The following is a 21,484-nucleotide window of genomic DNA, read 5'->3' as shown; positions in this document are numbered from 1 at the left end:
GTATACAGATGGGGGTGTGCAGTATACAGGTGGGGGGTGGGGGTGTGCAGTATAAAAGGTGGTGGGTGGGGGTGTGCAGTATACAGGTGGTGGGTGTGCAGTATACAGGTGGGGGGTGGGGGTGTGCAGTATAAAAGGTGGTGGGTGGGGGTGTGCAGTATACAGGTGGTGGGTGTGCAGTATACAGGTGGTGGGTGTGCAGCATACAGGTGAGAAGTGGGGGTGTGCAGTATACAGGTGGGGGGTGTGCAGTATACAGGTGAGGAGTGGGGGTGTGCAGTATACAGGTGGGGGTGTGCAGTATACAGGTGGGGGTGTGCTATATACAGGTGGGGAGTGGGGGTGTGCTGTATACAGGTGGTGGGTGTGCAGTATACAGGTGGGGGGTGGGGGGGTGCAGTATACAGGTGGGGGGTGGGGGTGTGCAGTATATAGGTGGGGGTGTGCAGTATACAGGTACAATACACAATAGGTGGTACAATACACTCCCCTGGGCACAGTCAATATGCAGACAGCTGTGAAGGGAGGTCGGTATCCCCCTGGCAGTAGCTCCTCTCACATACACATAAGGCAGGGAAGGTATGTGCATAGATGACTCACCGTCAGGCAGATGAGGAGCAGTGTGATGAGTACAGAGTGCTGCGCTGGCTCCTCACATCACTGGACACTGACTTCCCTCTCCTCCATTACTGACCATACACTCCGCCCTTTTCCTCACTCAGGACCGTCCAAACCCGCCCCTCAGCGACGTCCTACAAGAGATGTAAAGACTCCAGTGTCTGGTATTCCCCAGCTAGGTATTACCTGGTGAGATCCGGACATCCTGAGTAGGACTGAAATTGGGGAAAGGGCTAGCAGTATGACCGACTGGGAATCATGCCGAGTGCCGACTACTATCTAGAGAGGGGGTGAGAAATGAATTATAGAACGGCATCATGCTGTGAATAATTTTCCTGAAGTGTACGAGTGCCCTGTAGTCGTAGGTCCTGAGATCTGATATGATGCAACCGTATGCCCTGATGGTGTCTGCTGAGTTGTTCAGTTAAAGTTTTACAACGGTATTGGACTTGACTTCTTTATTACTGTTGGCCTATCTGAGGAACGGTTATCCAGTTTGTCTGGGCAGCATGCTCCCTTTGGGTACCAGGGAAGGATATCTCCCTCCAAGGATGCGGACACACACACTGACATGCAAGAAAGGCAACAAGGCCTGCTAGCGGTACCCAAAAAGGAGATGTGCCTCTGTCTGAATGGTCCTGTCTTCACCCAGGCTGGCAGAGTTTGTGTACTCAGTAAATATCATCCTCCTGTGTCATGCTTATGTACACTGTACTTATTTTTATTTGGAGTCTTTAATTTGCACCGTTTAATAATATAATGCACGGTGCTGGGTAATATTCTGATGCTTTATACATCAAATATAATGATAATGATAAAAATGAACTGCATGTACAGTACTCTTTTTTTCAATGCAATCTAATTGAGAGTTTATACTCTGCTGGAGTACATATACGGGTCTGGCTCAAACGATTTTGATAAGTGGCTCGGCAGCTTTGTGACTGATATGTCGCTGTATCAGGGATAGAACTGGCAGGGAGGTTGCTGGGATGAGGCCACGCTTTGATATATGTGTAACTGCAGTGTGCTCTTATCCCTTTTAAAATCCAAGAACCATACTACATAGTGTATTCTCTCTTTTTTTTTTTTTTTTTTTTTATTGCTTCTTTTAATAAAATCCTTATTATAAACATCTCAGATCATACCTCTATAAATAGATTTATAATTGTCTCAACAACATCTATATCCATAAAAAATACAATAGTAATCAGGAACTGTAATGTAATTATCAGGATATAAACAAATAAATAAATATATATTTATTAGTGTATAAAAAATTGTGGAAAGTGAAATGTACCAAGAACCACATATAGAAGCTTTATTATTACATAGCGATCACCTTAAAGGAGAAGTATGAGTTTTTTTTTTTCTCCCATTATACTTATCTAGGTGGTTGCATGGGTCTGATGCTGCATCTATCCCCCAGCATCTCTGCACTGAGAACCGAGCGTCTAAACATTGCCGATGGCTCGTTTCTCCCAACTCCCTGAGTAGAGAGCTGCTGACTGTCAATCAGCATCTCTCCTCCTTTATACATTTGAAAGCTGACCCGACTCAGAACAATTTAAAAGAGGCTAGGCAGCTTTCTTGGGGAAAACTCACTTATTAAACTAGGTTTGCAGGGTGGCAAACAGTACATTATAAGTGCAACCGCACAAAAAGTGCACTTACACTTTTAAAGTGCTAGGGTCCAGGATTTCCACTAAGGACAACATTCTAATCTACTAAAATATAAAGATAGGCTAATTGTTTTCAATTCAAGTTGGCCCTGCTGTATGCATTCATATCTTAGGTTTCTTTCAAACTGGTGGCTGGGGGAGCAATAAAAAAAAAGGTGACTAAGCTGCAATTATACTGCCCACCTTTATGCCCTGTACACACGGTCGGACTTTCCGATGGAAAATGTGCGATCAGATCGTGTAGTCGGAAAATCCGATTGTGTGTGGGCTCCATCGGACACACAAAGTTTGAGAGCTGGATCTAAAATTTTCCGACAACAAAATCCAATCGTTTAAATTACGATCGTGTGTAGACAATTCCGACAGACAAACTGCCACGCATGCTCAGAATAAATTACGAGATGAAAGCTATTGGCTACTGTCCTCTTTATAGTCCTGTCATACGTGGTTTACGTCACCTCGTTCTGAACGATCATATTTTCTGGCAACTTTGTGCGACTGTGTGTTGCATACTTTGTGTTGCATATTTTTTCCCGACAGATTTTGGCCCAAACTTGTCTTGCATAAATTCCGACGGATTTTGTCATCGGAAAAAATCTGACGGATTTTGTCGTCGGAATGTCCGACCTTGTGTACAGGGCATAAATGTAAAACGCAGTTGAAGGAATTCGTTCACATGGCAAATTTAACACTGAATTCTGAGTTGATAGGCGGCACCGCTTTCCAACTCAACTATTCAAGTCAATGGGCTTGATTTGCGTTTATGACACATTAGCCCTGTTATATACTTCTATTTGATAAAAAAAAAAAAATACAAAAAAAGAATGGCATTCAGGAAGTGGCAGGATTGCCTGACAGCAACTGCTTAACCATACTCTGAAAAGCAATCCATCACGGATTGCTTTTTAGAGCTCAGGGTAGTAAAAACCTAGCCTTAAGGATATTAGATTGTAAATTCATTTGGGTGTGGGTTTCGTGTAAATTGTTTACAATTCTTTTGTGAAGCATTGCAAAATATGTCAGAAAATATGGTGAAAGTGGTCAAGTCATGTTCATTCTGAATACAAATTCATACCCTAACCAAAAATCCTGTCCTTAATGCAGGCCATACATGGTTGAATTTCGAACTAATTAACTTTTCAAAATCAGAACGTTTTTTTTTTTGTGATCCGATGATGCCACCATTGATTTTCGAAATTCGGCTGACCAAGCCTTCAATTTCACCTCATGTTGCTACAGAAAAGAATTTTCGTGGCCAGGAATCTTCTTTTCTCTCCGTAAATTTTATTTTCTTATTACATTTCTCGCACGATTCTCCCATCATTGATTAGAATATCGTTCGTTTTCCCAAAAATTTCCAACATGTCCAATTCCTCAAATTTGATTTCCGCACGAAAATCTGCAATTTTACTAATGGTGCGAAATTCATACGAAAATTCTTAGATACGATTTTCGAAAGAAAATTCTTTTGAAATTCGGACCGTGTATGGCCGGCATAATTTGTCAAGAAAACCCACACAAACCCTGGTCAGTATATATGCAGGTGATAACCCTAGTAAGAATAAAATCCAGAAACTCTGAGCTGTAATTCAGTAGCATTACTAACACATTAGTGAATAAAGCAAACTGGGAAATGCATTTAAAGTCTAAACTTAGTATAAAATAAAAAAGAAAATCAGCACAAGGCACGTTACTTACTATCAATCCGATGTGTCCCCTCGTGCTGCTGGTTCCTCATTTAGTTGAAATCCTCCTCTGTTTCACCCCCCCCCCCCCCAAGCTACCATAAACTTTTGGCGTGGTGGGGGTTACAGAATTTCTAAATGGAGGATGGACAGATGGATAGATGAAAGGTCTGCCTCCTCCATCCAGAGAACATTTTTCATTCATAAAAGCTATAGTACAGCTTCTGTGAATGGAGGAGGGAGGCACTCTTGGTGAGTGCAAATGAGAAGTCCCTCAGCTCAATGAATCCCTGCCACACCAGAAGATTACAGCGGCGGGGGTAGGGGGGATCAGAGGAAGAGGATTTCAACTAAACAAGGAGCACAAGATACAAATTGGAATATAGTAAATCATGTCTCTTAGGGTCCTTTCACACGGGGCGGATCAGTTCTGATCCGCCCCGTGGATATCCGTTTGCTCACTCCGTCGATCCCCGCTGAGCAGGGAAATTACAGGTCCGTCTCTGCACACTGCGCAGGGACAGACCTGTCATAGCGCCGCTCTCCCCTATGGGAGATCGGATGACGACGGACCGCAGTGCCCGTCGTCACCCGATCCGATCCGCAGACGGATGGAAAAATAGCTTTTTCCTCCGTTACACTTTTTCGGATCGGAGCGGGTCGGATGTCAGCGGACATGTCACCGCTGACATCCAACGCTCCATAGAGCTCTATGGAGCATCCGTTCAGGTCCGCCTGAAAAACTGACAGGTGGGCCTGAACGGAACGTCAGTGTGAAAGGGGCCTTATGCTGTTTTTTTGTTTTTTGTTTTACCTTTAAATCAATTTAACTATAATACAAAACACAAAAAACGCTCTCTCATGTTTTGTTAGCCTTATTGAAAGGTGTATCAGCCCAGGGCCGTCTTTAAGGCAGGGCAAAAGGGGCAGCTGCCCTGGGCCCTGTCATTGTTGTGGGGCCCAAAGCAGTTGCCTCATACTTGCCAACTATCCCAGTTTAAATTCCCTTGTCCCTTGAAGTTTTATTCCTGTGCTGTGTCCCGATATCTCAGTGTGAAATGCTGGTACTAATTCTGCCCAGCTCTGCCCTATTGTTGTGTATAGATGACCCTATTGTTGTGTATAGATGACTGCAGGCCCTGTGTTTACATGTAAATAACTGGAATTCATATGTAAATAGCGGCAGCATTACTAATAAACAGTTGCGGCCGGCTGGATTGATATGTAAATAAAGGCGGCATTCTTATGTGTATCATGCTCCTCTGCAGCGAGGAGATGATGTACTGTAACCTCTAGCAACCAATCAGTGAGCTGTATTACTATACAGTAATTTCTAGCAACCAATTAACAAGCAGAAATCATTTGCTGTAACCTCTAGCAACTAATCAGTGAGCCGTAATGTGTGCTGTAACTTCTAGCAACCAGTCATTAAGCAGTAATGATATGCTGTAACCACTGGCAACCAATCACAATTGCTGCCTGATCTGATACAGTAATCTGATTTTAAGTCTAGCTGCTATTGTATGTCTCAGAGCAGGTAGAAATTGCATGGGGGGGCCCCAAGAAAATTTTTGCCCAGGGTCCAATCAATATTAAAGACGGCCCTGTATCAGCTACTGACACCCAAATATCCCAACCATTCCTCCTAAGACCTGGTATCCATGATCTGTTCTACATCTCCAAGTGATAGAACACTGACACCTAAATCCCAAAGTTTGTTGCTGAATGGGCTGTATGCCACTGTAAGTGGTATTGATGACTGAAAAGCCTCTGGAAGTTGAATCCATGGTTGCAGCAAAGAATGAAACTCTTTCTGGTGATGAAAGTCAATTTGGTGATTCTGTTGTCCTTGAGATAAGTACTCTTTTATTTGTGGTTGCCATGTACTCTCCAGTTCTTTGCTTTCTAAAATATTTGTGTTCTCCTCTGGTTCTTGCTGTCTCAGGTAACCCAGCCCTTCGTGTACCATTACTATGTCAATGCTCGTACCACAAGTTTGGATGTCTCTATCATCACCACTATCCCAACAGTTGATGATGTTCTGGGAGTCTGTTGATAGGCTTATACCACTGTCTTCACTTTTGGTGCTTTTTATTTCACAAGAGTTCTCCTCTAGTTGGTTTATATTGGTAATATCAGGTATTGACTTTGACAAACTTTCACCTACACAGAGCACTTGAGCGGACTTTGAGATTTCGGTGGCAAAGATTTGGCTTCCAAAACCACTGTCTGCACTGCTGCGCATGAAAGAGTTCCTGAGCTCTGGCATGAGATGTTCAATCGGATGATTCTCCCAGTGCAAGGTTGTCTCAATAACAGAGGATGATGGTTTATCCATCCATGACCAACTTCTCTGAATAAGAGACTTCTGTGGAAAGAATGAGATATTTGGTCATTATTTTGTTACACTTTTTTTTTGTACATGTTTACTTCACTTCTCTTGCTTGTGCATACTCATGCTCCTCTGTGGGCTGGTAGCAACAGTACAGTGGGGTTCATGCACACTATTATTTGTATGCGTTTTATGTGCCTAGCATACATTTCTGGACAATTTCCCACACCCGGGAGATACATGTACTGCGTGCAGCTTGTAATACAAGTGTATGGCTGTATGCAGCTATACACTTGTAAACACTGATGTTTCTTTGGATTGGCATTTACATGTGCATGCACTTCCAATGTATTCCCTAAGCATGGAGATTTCATATTCAGAAAATACTTCAGATGCGCATGCATGGGTAAATAGCGATGCAAAGAAGTATCAGTGTTTACAAGAGTACGGCCTCTCTGTCAATTTACCCAATATCTTTAACTCTAAACAGGTTTATAGTGGACCGTGTATCAAAAAATAGTCTGTGCCATGGGTATCTCTGTGGGGAATGACAAAAGCTGCAATCATTAAAACCACAAAGGTATACAATGTTAGCAAGAAAATCAGCAGATGTGTGAGGGCGTCCTTAACAATTGATGGCACTGCTGTGTATCTGCTGAAGGGCAGCACGTTTCTGTGGTGTCTGGGAAGCGATTTTGCATGCGTTTCCGACACACAAATGTGAATGCAGGCTAAATGTCTCAGTTACATTGATGGTCAGTGTAAATCTTCTCATTACATTGGGGCTTGGTGTAGAATCTAGTGGCCAGTATGACTGTTCCCCTTACATTAGTGGTCAGTGTAAAACCCCATTACATTGGTATCTAGTGTTGAAACTCCTCTTGATATTGGTAGTCGGTAAAAAAAAAAAAAAAAATCAGCATTACCATTGATCACACCCTCCCCTTCTCCCAGCACTGCCACTGATCCCAGAAGTTCTAGGATCCCTGGGAGTTTTCTGTCTATTGATGGGTCCGCTCACTTCCCCAGTCCATGGTGTGCAAGCAGTGAGGAGATGATGTGCTGTAAGCTCTATAAACCAATCAGTGAGCAGTATTACTGTACAGTAATCTCTAGCAGCCAACCCACAAGCAGAAATCATATGCTGGAACCTCTAGCAATTAATCAGTGAGCCGTAATGTGTGCTGTAACCTCTAGCAACCAGTCAGTAAGTGGTAATGATATGCTGTAACCTTTGGCAACCAATCGCAATCACTCCCTGATCTGATACAATAAACTGATTTTGAGAGGGGGAATTTTTTGTCCAGGGTCCAATCAATATTAAAGATGGCCCTGCAATCAAGTACAGTGATACCACGATCATTAAACCAGGTATTGTTACTTTTGGCAGTGTGGGCAGGTGCCATGTTCTGCTGGAAAATCAAATCAGCATCTCCATGAAGCTGGTCAGCAGAGGGAAGCATGAAGTGCTCTGGAATTTCCTCGTAGAGGGCTGAGCTGACTTTGGACTTCATTAAACACAGTGGACCAACACCAGCACATGACATGGCTTCTCAAATCATCATGGACTGTGTAAACTTCACACTGGACCTCATGCAACTTGGATTCTGTGCCTCTCCACTCTTCCTCCAGACTGCGGGACCTTGTTTTCAATTTGAAATGCAAAATTTTCCACAGTCAGTGATAATTTGGGAAGCCGTCAATTGCTGGTTTTGGTCCACTATGTTTTATCAAGTCCAAAGTCAGTATAGCCCACTATCAGGAAATTCTAGAGCACTTTATGCTTCCCTCTGCTGACCAGTTTTATGGAGATGCTGATTTCATTTTCCAGCAGGACTTGGCACCTACCCACACTGCCAAAGGTATCAATACCTGTTTTAATGATCATGGTATCACTGTGCTTGATTGGCCAGCAAACTCACCTGACCTAAACCCCATAGAGAATCTGTGGGGCATTGTCAAGAGGAAGATGAAAGACAACAGACCCAACATTGCAGATGAGCTGAAGGCCGCTATCAAAGCAACCTGGGCTTCCATAACACCTCAGCAGTGCCACAGGCTGATTGCCTCCACTCCAAGCCACATTGATGCAGTAATTCTTGCAAAAGGAGCCCCAACCAAGTATTGAGTGTAAACTATACCGTACATAGGCTTACTTTTCAGTAAACCAGCATTTCTGTATTACAAAATCCTTTTCTTTTTAGTGGTCTTATGTAATATTCTAATTTTCTGAGATACTGAATTTTGGGTCTTCACTAGCTGTAAGCCAGAATCATCAAAATTAAAAAAAAATGCTTGAAATACATCACTCTGTGTGTAATGCATCTATCTAAAATATATGAGTCTCACTTTATGAATTGAATTACTGAAATAAATTAACTTTTTGATGATTTTCAAATTGTTTGAGATGCATCTGTATAACCATAAGAATAAAATGAAGAATTTGTTTGTTTGATATGCTGCAATAATACAGACATTCTGATAAAGAAGGGCCAGTATATTTTAGTGTGTCTTCTTCCTGTTACAAACTAAATTTGTTAAATCATGTATTTGTAAAAAATGTTTTACTCACTAGAGTTATGGGCGTCTTGACAACTCCCCGAGTATAAATACAGATAAAGACATTGACAAAGATCAATAGAACCACAAAAGTTAGAATACAGGAGGCCACCACCAAGAGAGTGTTGTTTGATACACCTACAGAGACAAAGAAGAAATCAGAAATTATCTTGGGTTCTCAGTCTTCTGAAATTTGCATGTGAGATGGTAGCTGATGGAAACATCACAAAACCTGGGTTTCGATGGTCAGATAAGTATTTCTGTAAACTTGGCCCTGATCTTCAACACCATCCATTTTTAAACAGTTGCTCCAGAACAGATCATCAAACAACAGCCACACTTTGCACACAGATCATTGTATGCGAGATGTCCCTGAACCATTGAGACACACTGAGTATGTAGAGGCTTGTGTATATAACAATAATAGAATGCCGTAGCAATGAAATAATAATACAAAGGAATTCCTTGCTGTATAGAAAACAGTTTTAAGGTCTTACATAGTACAGTTCATTCTAAGCCCTTGTACACACGGTCGGACATTCTGATGGACAATGTCCGATAGGACCGTGTTGTCGGATAATCCGACAGTGTGTGGACTCCATTGGACTGTTTCCGTTGGAGTATCCAACGGACCAAGTTTTCCAGCTGGGCTATAAAATTTTCCGACAACATGATCCGATCGGACTTTGTCCGATCAAGTGTAGAGAATTCCGATTGGACAAAGTGCCACACATGCTCAGATCAAATTCCTAGACCAAAGCTATTGGCTACTAGCCTGAACGTAGTCCCGTCCTAACAAAATAACATCATCACGTTAAGTACGATCGGATTTTCTGACAATTTTGTCCGACCGTGTGTATGCAACAGTTTCGGACAAAATCCGTCAGACAAAATCTGACGGATTTTGTTGTCGGAATGTCTGACCGTGTGTACAAGGGCTAAGAAGGATTATTCATGTAGGTTGAACGAAAGAGGTTCTATAGCAGGGATATGCAATTAGCGGACCTCCAGCTGTTGCAAAACAAGTCCCATCATGCCTCTGCCTCTGGGTGTCATGCTTGTGGCTGTCAGAGTCTTGCTATGCCTCATGGGAGTTGTAGTTCTGAAACAGCTGGAGGTCCGCTAATTGCATATCCCCGTTCTATAGTAATACTCCGGAACGTAGTTAAATGCATTTATTACAAAAGGCAATTTTGCCTTCTGGAAAATTGTATCATGAATATCTTAGCGTTGTAAAAGGTTCCTTGATAAACTGTTTTTGTAGATGTACAGTTATCCTTGTCTTTTAAAAGGGAATCTACCGTATATACTCGAGTATAAGCCGAGATTTTCAGCCTCTTTTTTGAGGCTGAAAGTGCCCCCCTCGGCTTATACTCGAGTCATCGCTGTCTGTCTGCCCGATCAGCGTGTCGAGCAGACAGACAGCGGCCATTCTAGGATTCAAAGGCCGCGCCTCCCTCTCCGCCTTCGCCTGTGATAGGCGGAACACTGAATTTCCCAGCAGTCTGTGTTCCGCCTATCACGGACATCCTCTCATCCTCGTCCGTAGTATGAAGATGAGCGGACGTCCATGATAGGCGGACCACTGACTGCTGGGAAATTGAGTGTTCCGCCTATCACGGACATCCGATAGGCGGAACACTCAATTTCCCAGCAGTCAGTGGGAAATTGAGTGTTCCGCCTATCACCGACGGAGGCGCGGCTTTTGAATCCTAGAATGGCCACCGACGAAGAGCTGAAGGACGGAGGCTCGGCTCGGGACGGGCCGGGACGGGCCGGGACGCAGGCCGGGCCGGGACGCAGGCCGGGACGGGACGCAGGCCGGGACGGGACGCAGGCCGGGACGGACACAGGCTGGACGGACACAGGTAGGCTCTACTGTGTCTTTACTGTGCCTCTCCTGGAAATGAAGAAATCAATGCATGTGCCCTATTCCATTTTTCTTTCAGTTTGTACCATATGGAACCCATTACTTCAATGGCTACTTCCTCTGACTGGTGTTTATGATGATCAAACAATGTTTAGCAAATAATATACATACACATATGCTTATTATAGTGCTTTTGTAACAACAGCAATGTAAAACCTTTCTATTACTGGTGTTACTGGTTTATTCCTTAGTAGCCTATTTGACAGTTGTTTCTAATTCCTTAGGGCAATTTTGATATATTAATGAACCAATCAAACTAAGGTGGGAAAAAGCACACACACACACACACGGATGCATGCACACACACACACACACACACACACAGGGATGGATGGACACACACACACACACGGATGCATGGACACACACACACACACACACACACGGATGCATGGACACACACACACACACACACACACACGGATGCATGGACACACACACACACACACACACACACGGATGCATGGACACACACACACACGGATGCATGGACACACACACACACACACGGATGCATGGACACACACACACACACACGGATGCATGGACACACACAGGGATGGATGGACCCACAGGGATGGACGGACACACAGGGATGGACAGGCATGTCTCACCCTCGGCTTATACACGAGTCAATAATTTTTTCCAGTTTTTTGGGGGTAAATTGGGGACCTCGGCTTATATTCGGGTCGGCCTATACTCGAGTATATACGGTATATACTTTTTCATTTTAGTGAAATGTTGCTATATCTTAGAAATGTAGATAGACTATTAGGTGATCACTATCTTTATTCCTCACTTCTCACAAGCCATTCCTATTATTTCTTACTGCAGTAACACCACATCATCTTTAAAAAGGTGACATATATCAAAAACAACAATGAAAGCAGTTATTTATTTAAAAATATATTTTAGATGTAGCTTGTTCAAAAAAAATCAATTTAACGTGGTTTCAGTCTCTTATAATTCCTTTACAACAGACTGAAAGAGGGGAGGGCAGTGTTTGGGACTAGATCATGGGTGCTCAACCTGTGGCCCTCTAGCTGTTGCAGAACTACAATTCCCATCATGCCTCTGCCTTTGGGAGTCATGGCTTGTAACTGTCAGCCTTGCAATGCGTCATGGGGCTTGTAGTTCTGCAACAGCTGGAGGGCCACAGGTTGAACACTCATGAACTAGATGAACAGAAATAAAAGTCAGGAAAAAGATCAGCTATGTAAATAGCTGTTTGCTGGAGTTCAGCCTTAGGCCCCTTTCACACATGCTGTCCGATCAGATCCGCCTGTCAGACCTTATCTGACACGGTCCTCTATGGATGGTGATCCTTATTCCCATCCGTCCAGTGGGTCAGATCGGATGAAAATGGACAGACGATCCATTAACATCTGATTGCCCCATAGAGAAGAGTGGGACTGTGTCCATGTCCGCTCTGCGGAGCGGACACAGATCTGTCATCCGTCTGCTCAGCAGGGATCAGTGGAGAGATCCCCCACTGAGCAAGCGGATTCCACATAAAGCTTAACCATATAAAAAATAAAAAAATAATACAGTACAGTGTTTATTTAAAGAGTTATAAAAACTCACCTTGTTCAGGGAGGTAAATGCAGATCTCTGAAGAAACTTCCCCAACATTGCTACGACTATCAATTGCAGGCTGAATTTGTATACAATACTCCTGTCCCTCAACCAGGCCAGTAATATGAAATCTTTCGCTGCACTTCACCTGCTTAAACTTAAAGCAAATTCTGGTTTCAGACAATATGTACTATTAAACCATATAAGATATACTGCAATCAATGTTACTGTTCACATTGCTTAAAACTGAACTTCACAAGGAAAATTACTTGTTTTTACTTTTGCTCTGTAAGTAACTACTTCTATAGGTGCCTGACCCCCTGTAGTGGGTTGCTTGTTCTCCACCTTACCCATTAAAAAAAAAATAGTTTTCACTGCATACAAGGCACTCTTTGATTGAAGGAGGTGTAGATGAATGTCAAGATCTCCCTTTGTAGCTCACCTAAAAATAACTAAAGTAAAACCTTGGATTGTGAGCATAATTCTTTCTGGAAACATGCTTGTAATCCAAAGCACTCGTATAAAAAAAAAGCAAATTTCCCCATATGAAATAAAGGAAACTCACATGATCCATTCCACAACCATTTATTCATAAATCCTTCAGTTTATAGTCCATAAAAAAAGATTATAGCAATGTGACCAGGTTGTGTAACCATAAAATGTCCATCCAAAATGGCAGCCTCCACAAGGGGATTAGAAGCAAAAGCCAGCAGGAGCTACAGAGTATAAAAGAGAAGAGAGGCGCCTCCAAGTGTAGCAATATGCTTACATTTAATAAGGATACAACATATAGCAACTCACATGGTTAATGATTAAAACTTGCACATCTAAGTATGCAGGCATCTAGGGTAAAGCTGTTTATATAGACCGTCCTCCGCACCGCTGACCCTCATTGCTGTCAGTCTGCAGACCAGATAGACTACCCTGCAGTAGAGCGTTCTGAAAGCGAGGCTTAAAGCACTGGTGGAGCGCAGCATTGAAGGGATGGCAGTGCAGAGGACGGTCTATGTGGACAGCTTTACCCCAGATACCTACATACTTAGATGTGCCTATTTTAATCATCGACTATGTGAGTTGCTAAATGTTGTACCTTCCTTAAATGTAACCATATTGCTACACTTAGAGGAGCCTCTTCTCTTTTATATTCAGTTGTGACTTGTATTGCAAGACATCGCTCATTTATCAAGTTAAAATTTATTTTAAAAAAAATTGCTTGTCTTGTAAAACACTCGCAGACCAAGTTACTCGCAATCCAAACTTTTTTATAGTATAAGCAAAAGGCAACACATGCAACAAGAAAATGTTTTTGAAGCTTCTAGATGGTTTTTAAAATGTTATCTAGTTTCATTACAAGGTGGTCATACAAAGGGCAATAGAAAAATTCTTGCCAAAACACTCTAGTACAAGCTGTTGTACTCATTATGTGCATTCACTGTTCACTATCACATATTATCTATTCACTTGGTGAGGTCCATTCTTCTTTGAGCAAAATCAGGTGGGTCTTGCAACATGACATTAAAGTGGAAGTAAAGCCATCGATTTAAACAGTTAAAAAAAAAAGGCATACCGGGAATGCTAACTGCTCATTGGCTGTGCTCTCAGCCAAACTATCAAACCATCCAATGGCTGGTGTCATAACGAATCACATGTGCAGCACCATAGCAGTTGAAGATTAAACAGAGGCAAAGATGGCAGCTTCCTTGGCTGAAAACGATAGGGGAGTTTACTTCCACTTTAATCAAAAACAGAGAATGAAATCCACAACAAAGTGTCGCAGATAGAAAACAATGTGTAATTTAAAATTGATAAGCCAAAGTCCTGATCTTAATCAATCTGAAAAGCTGTTTCATGATCTGAAGCAAGACATCCCAATATATAACTAAAACAACCTTACATAGAGAAATGAGTCAGAATACCTTCTAAAACAGAATATGTTTTTAGTGAATATATTTTACATTTATCAATAAGACAGTAGCACATACATACCGTATAGTTATCTGAGGTTCGTTGAATATCTAGATGGTAAATGCGGCCATTGGGAAAATAATCTTCAAAGCGTAGAGTAATGTTATTGGCTGTAACTATTGGCAAAGTGATCTGAACAAGTAAGGAAGGCCCATCCACATCCACTTGTACAGATGGTGGAGGCAGAGAAACTGCAAGAGAAACGTGTATTTTGTCGTTAGTCTATGTATGATTGGCAAATCAAATCAAATAGATGCACAATATCATATATGAAATTCTAATAAAGGGGTTCAAGGAGTCAGAAAAAGACAGATTTCCTTACCCTGTTTAAATTTGACAATCTGTAGAAGTACAACCCCCATCATGAATTCCATTAAACTTTCCTACCGGTATCAAAAATTCCAGACAGGTAAGCAGGACCATAAACCTTCTTCAATAGAACCTTTAGGCTGTATATAGATGGATCAATATTTAAATCTATGTATGGCCATTCCCGCTCCACAGAAGTCGAACTAATGATCAACTTCTGTTAAACTGGACTGTTGGAAAACATTTTTTGAATAACAGGCTGCATTCAATCAGCTTACATTGGGCTAATTGATACGGTAAAACCAATTAGGCTGATCTATACTAATAGCCTGGTTTACTTGATCTTAAACTCAGTTTCCAAATCCACACACAATTCCTAAAAACTTAAATGACAAAGCTATGATAAGAAAAAGCATTTAGCTGAAGGTAGTTTGGTACCAGGCATGCTTTGGCTATCATATACAGGAGGTAATCTGTGTGATCTAGACATACACGGTATATAATTATTAATCTCTATGGAATGGTAAATGAATGCACAATAATATGTGGGTTATCAAATTGTAGCATATGACCAATTTGAACACATTTAGGAAAACTGACATCATGAGAGGGTCTGCTGGATTATTATGTCATTTTTTTAAATTTATTTTAAACCTGCAAGGCAATGTCATAATGTGCAGGTATGCATCGCATACTAGCACATTATGTCAAACTTACTTTAGAACGAAGCCCTCCAAAAGGGCACTGTCAACCCTGAAGGCTCTTCTACCTTCTCCCACTCTTCCTTTTGCAGATTTGCAGACTCCAGCTGTGTGAATGCTGAAGACGCGATGACGTCATTCTCGCGCACGCGAGCAGGAGCCGCCCTTTACTGCACAGTTTAGGTGCACATATGGGATATATACAGTACCTATAGGTACACCTATTATAAGGCTTACCTATAGGTAAAATTCATGCATGGGAGTTTACTCCTACTTTAAGTGAGGCCCTCTGCATAAGCAGTCTAGGACTCTAGACAAAATCTGGTTCATCTGTGCATGGTAGCTTCTAACTTTAGCTTGTTCAATTACACTTTGACAAAAAAAACTAAAAAACGATTGGTTTCTATGCAGAGCTGCACAAGACCTTGCAGTCACCAGTTTTAGTAAATCAATCCCACAGTGTTCATGAGGCCTTACCTTTGAAATGAAGAACATCTACCTGATTTATTTTATTGATGGCCAAAGCTTAGATGTTTTATGACCATTGACTTTTATTTTTGATCCCTTTTTGTTTTGCTGTTGTATTATTGTCTCCTTTCTTTTGTAATACCTTTATTTGTAAATTATGTTCTCCACCGTTCTTCCTTTTAATAAATGATGCTGTTAATCATTCAAATGTATCTTTAATGCACAAAGCCAGAACTTAAAGCAGTTCTTCACCCTAAAGGGGAAGTTCTGCTAATCTGATCCCTCCCCCCCTCCGGTGCCTCAATCGGCACCTTTCAGGGGGGAGGGGGGTGCAGTTACCTGGATAATCCAGGTAACCGCACCCACTTCCGGGACAGACCGCCGCAAACCCCCGCAGATGCCCCCCCCCCCCCGTTGTGTTCTGGGAAACACACAGTTCCCAGGACACAGCGGGGACCAGAAGAGACGCGCAGCGCGACTCGCGCATGCGCAGTAGGGAACCGGGCAGTGAAGGCGCACCGCTTCACTTCCTGATTCCCTGACAGAGGATGGCGGCGGGGCAGCGGAGAGACAAGCGATTGCTCGTCATCTGCCGCCGACATCGCTGGACCCTGGGACAGGTAAGTGTCAATTTATTAAAAGTCAGCAGCTGCTGGCTTTTAATATTTTTTTTTGGTGCAGAACCACTTTAAACTTGACTTATAACAGGTTGCCTGTGTAGATAACTAAACCCAGTGTAAAGCACTCTCAGTCTACTAGCACCTAGATTGTGGTACTCCGAGCCGGAAAATCTTTGTGCAGGTTGAACCTGAGATTTTCATTATCGCAAATTGGTGGCAGCAGTGTAAGATCTGACCTGCCATTGTCACATATTGGTGACATCAGCTAAGGCCTGATCTGTTGCTGTCATATACCTCTCCAGGCACAGCTGTCAGCATAGCAACTGATAATGGTGTATACCTATTCCCAGCAAAGCCATCAGACACATTTTAAGTTTTAAATCATTCAAAGCACAAATTATCACTGAACATGATGCTAAAGTTCCAAGCAATACATTGAACAAGAACATAATCCAATAAAATGTAAGTACTAGTAGAGATTTTGTCAGCGGCACAGTGGTGTAGTGGTTTGCACTCTCACCTAGCAGTAAAAAGGGTCACTGGTTCAAATCCCAACCACAACACTACCTGCCTGGAGTTTGCATGTTCTCCCTGTGCCTGCATGGGTTTCCTCCCACTCTCCAAAGACATGCAGGCAGGTTAATTGGCTTCTGTCCAAAATTGACCCTAGTATATGAATGGGGACCTTGGATTGTGGCCTCCTTGAGGGTAGGGACCAATGTGAGTGTGCAATGTACAGGGATAGGGACAATTGTAGACACTCAGGTTGAACTGGATGGATTGGTGTCTTTATTCAACCTTAGTAACTATGTATAGTAGGCATTGTTTAGAGTCAGTGACATCTTTAATAATAATTTTTATTCTTTTTACTCTCTACAGCAGGGATATGCAATTAGCGGACCTCCAGCTGTTGCAAAACTACAAGTCCCATCATGCATCTGCCTATGGGTGTCATGCTTGTGGCTGTCAAGAGTCTCGCTATGGCCTCACGGGACTTGTAGTTCTGCAACAGCTGGAGGTCCGTAATTGCACATCCCTGCTCTACAGTGACACTTATTATCCTGGTAAATTCAAAAGAATATACATACACTTCACATATTAGAGATTCTTTCAAGTTGAAATTCAGAGATCTGTTATGGAGACAAATGTCTAACTAGGGATTTTCCCTGTCTCTAGGACAAGAAGTGATTTTTAAATCCCCCAATCTCCCCCATACAGCAAAAAAGACTAAGGTTTAACACATACAGTACATTTTATGTAGACTGTTTACATGCAAGAGAAACAGAAAAAAATACTTGTATACTTACATCTGGCCTATACAGAACTACACAGAGCAACCCCTCTTTTCTACTCTACTGTGACTGAAGAGGAAACCATAAAGAAACGTGAAGTATGAAGTATGAGTATACCAATATGGGCCTGTTGTGATAGTGTGCTGACAAATTATTATGCTGCAACTTGAACTAGATTGTCTCAAAAAAGTAATTTTAAAATAAATAGCTAAATCCAAACCCTAGAAGACAATAAAGGTGGAGAACAGATCTGACTTTCAAAAGAATCCCTTCCCACAGCAATTACATACGTGTCCACATTCTATGTTTGAATACCACTATTGGCACTGATCAGACGTAGGTTCAAAGTCTGTTTGCTGAAAATGTCCAACACAGAATTACCATCAAGTTATTTATGATGTTTTGATGTGCTCCAAAGATGGCACATACAGGCACATCTCATAAAATTAGAACATCATCAAAAAGTTAATTAATTTCAGTAATTCAATTCAAAAACTGCCAAGTCCTGCTGGAAAATGAAATCAGGATTTTCATAAGGCTGGTCAGCATTGAGAAACATGAAGTTCTCTAGAATTTTCTAGAAGAGGGCTGCACTGACTTTGGACTTGATAAAACACAGTGGACCAACGCCAGCAGATGACATGGATCCAAAAGTCATCATGGATTGTGGAAAATGTTACATTTAATTTGGAAATCAAGGTCCCAGAGTCTGGAGGAAGAGTGGAGAGGCACAGAATCCAAGTTGCATGAGGTCCAGTGTGAAGTTTCCACAGTCAGTGATGATTTGGGGAGACATGTCATCTGCTGGTGTTGGCCCACTGTGTTTTATCAAGTCCAAAGTCAGCGTAGCCCTCTACCAGGAAATTCTAGAGCACTTCATGCTTCCCTCTGCTGACCAGTTTTATGCTGATTTCATTTTCCATCAGAATTTGGCACCTGCCCACACTGCCAAAAGTACCAATACCTGGTTTAATGATCATGGTATCACTGTGCTTGATTGGCCAGCAAACTCACCTGACCTAAACCCCATAGAGAATCTGTGGGGTATTTTCAAGAGAAAGATAAGAGACACCAGACCCAACAATGCAGATGAGCTGAAGGCCATTAGCAAAGCAACCTGGGCTTCCATAACACCTCAGCTATGGCACAGGCTGATCATCTCCATGCCACTCTGCATGGATGCAGTAAATCATGCAAAAGCAGCCCCGACCATTATTATAGAGTGCATACTATAATGTGCATGGACATACTTTTCAGTAAGCCAACATTTCTGTATTTAAAATCCTTTTTTTAATCAGTCTTATGTAATATTCAACTTTTCCGGTAACTGAATTTTGAGTTTTCACTAGCTGCAAGTCATAAACATCAAAATGAAAAGAAATAAATGCTTGAACTATATAACTCTGTGTGTACCACATCTATATAAAAATATATGAATTTCACTTTTTGAATTGAATTACTGAAATAAATGACCTTTTTAAAGATATTCTAATTTTGTGAGATGCACCTGTATGTTATTTTGGAGTGGACCTCAACTCAAAGATTAAAGATTAAAGATTTGCTGACTTATAGGAAACATCTAGAAAGGTTACTTGTGCCTAAGTAGCACCCTGAAAAGCTACTTTTTGCCTCAGATAAGTATCTACTGCAAAAAAGAACCTCCTGTGTCTTAAAGTGATTGTAAAGCTGCAATTATAAAAAAAAAAAAATAACAAACATATCATACTTACCTCCACTGAGCAGTTTGTTTTGGCGGCCCCCGAACACCGACTTCTGGGGTCCCTCGGTGGCTCTCGTGGGTCTTCCCTTCATGAGATAACCCCCTAGGAGAAGCACTCTCCCCGTCCATAGCCGCCGAATGTATGACTCGACCCTGTGTCAATGGATTTTAAAGCCAATGGCTGGGCTGCTATCAATTTATCCAATCAAGTGTCGAGAACCCCCAGGGCAGAGGGATAGCACATCCTCACTATGGTAAGTAAAATGGGGGAGCTGGGGGGGGAGGTCACTGCCAGGTGTTTTTTCCCCGTAATGCATAGGATTACAACCCCTTTAAACCTCATACCGGTATATCTACAGCATATAAGGCACTGCTGCCTCTGACTGCTAATCTTACAGGACTTGGAGTGATATTCAGTGATTCTACATACAGAATGTGCTGCTTGCTGGAGAGGAAGATATACCTCATGGTCCACATTGCAATGATCTCCCTAACAGTTTGTATCTGTGCTTCCTGCACCGGTCCTTCTGCTTTTTGAACATTACACAACCAGTCATAAGATAACAAGCCATCAAATGGGCAACTCTGACATGGGAAAGCCAAGACCTACCTTTATCCCAAGATGGATACCTCAACACAAAGACATAGTGTGAAACAAGGCATGGTAAGTCAGTAATGGGGTAAACATTTCCTTTAGGAAGACCACAGGCAAAATTGGTGACTAGTCTTTTCTTAGCCTTGTTTGAGCATAGTTTCCACAGTTTAGGTCCTCATTAAGCTAACAAGACCTATATGCACCTTGATCTGTTGCAGGGAGCCCAGCCTAATTCTCTTTATACTCATAATTGCAGTCATTTGCAAACAATACTTTGAGAATGGTAATACTCTGTATAGAACTTAGTGTAAGGAGGGATTTAAGGTATATTGTATAGAGAACATAAAAAATTGAGGATATTGTATACATCGCATAAAAACAAATGAGTGTTCTAACTAAATTAATATTTTAAAACTAGAAGTTTACCTTCTGTGAATGTGTAGCGTCTTGTACGAGTCCATTCTGATGTCTGGTTTCCTAGAACACTCCTAACTCGGGCAATATAACCTGCGCTCATTGGTAAGGTTTCAACCGTAAGATCACAGCTGTGGTGTCCAATAAAAGTGCAGTTTGGCACAGCAGTCCAATTGGAACCATACCTGAACAAAGTGAAAACATAGTGATTCATTAATATCTTTAAATATCTACCATGGAAGATGCAAATGTAGTACAGTAAATGTGTGCACATAGTTTCTAAGCACAAACTGGAACTGTTAACAAGAATTTTGATTTGCTATAGTCAAAAATGTATGTTTGACACTATTTACGTTTCTCCAGTGTTTCTCACCTTAGATACTCTACTTGAAACAAAAGTCCATTGCTACTAGATCTATTATGTGACCAATTTAATATGTGATGAAAAAAATCCGGTGGAAAATGGACATTTTCAGGAGGTTCCAGCAAATCACCTACAGGAAAAAAAAAAAAAAAAACAAGAAGAGAATTATACATGGTTCCCAACTGTCCCTCATTTGAACCAAATCCCCCTCTTTATCTTTCCTCCTCAGTTGTTTCTTTTTTGTCTGTTGTATGGTCCCCAATACAGAAAATGCACTTTTGAACTACCAGAATAGTTACACTACACTAAACTTTAAATTCGAACTATAGGCAAAAAAACATTTTTCTTTTTGGATAGAGTAAGGGAGGGTTTTTGCCATCAGTGTCCCATTGGGGAGATTTCCCTTGACTTCCTGTCCCATAGCCAAACAGGAAGTTATAGGAAATCCCTGAAAATTAAGGGAATTCCTTGGGGGCCTTCAGGTCACCAGAACTAGCATTCCCATTGGAATCTGGGGACAACCCAAAATGTGGAATTTTCTTTTATTTTATTTCACAATGAAAATGGTAAACAGCACACATAGAGAGAGTCAATCTCCTTAACAGAGGGGCACAGACAGCAATAAAAACCTGACAAGTGTTCTAATTCCTCTTCAATC

The 21,484-nt window shown here is 41.8% G+C and overlaps 1 protein-coding gene across 1 annotated transcript in view; it reads right to left on the bottom strand.

The window, feature by feature from the left end:
- Positions 1-1,854: 1,854 nt before the first annotated feature.
- The window catches only part of IL10RA (interleukin 10 receptor subunit alpha), a 32,767-nt gene continuing 13,137 nt past the window's right edge, over positions 1,855-21,484 (bottom strand). Inside the window, exons 2-7 of the mRNA XM_077456864.1 lie at positions 20,836-20,956; positions 20,475-20,647; positions 14,365-14,534; positions 12,388-12,535; positions 8,887-9,011; positions 1,855-6,350 (exon numbers count right to left, since the gene is read on the bottom strand). Coding sequence (XP_077312990.1) covers positions 5,628-6,350; positions 8,887-9,011; positions 12,388-12,535; positions 14,365-14,534; positions 20,475-20,647; positions 20,836-20,956 — 1,460 coding nt within the window. The 3' untranslated portion in view covers positions 1,855-5,627. The remainder of the gene's footprint in view (positions 6,351-8,886; positions 9,012-12,387; positions 12,536-14,364; positions 14,535-20,474; positions 20,648-20,835; positions 20,957-21,484) is intronic.

The sequence above is a fragment of the Lithobates pipiens genome, unplaced genomic scaffold (assembly GCF_037356315.1).
Source record: "Lithobates pipiens isolate NorthernLeopardFrog02 unplaced genomic scaffold, aLitPip1_a1.2 Scaffold_27, whole genome shotgun sequence".
Classification (NCBI taxonomy): Eukaryota; Metazoa; Chordata; class Amphibia; order Anura; family Ranidae; genus Lithobates; species Lithobates pipiens.
The sequence above is the reverse complement of the archived record's forward strand: the minus strand, read 5'-3'. Positions and strand labels throughout refer to the sequence as shown.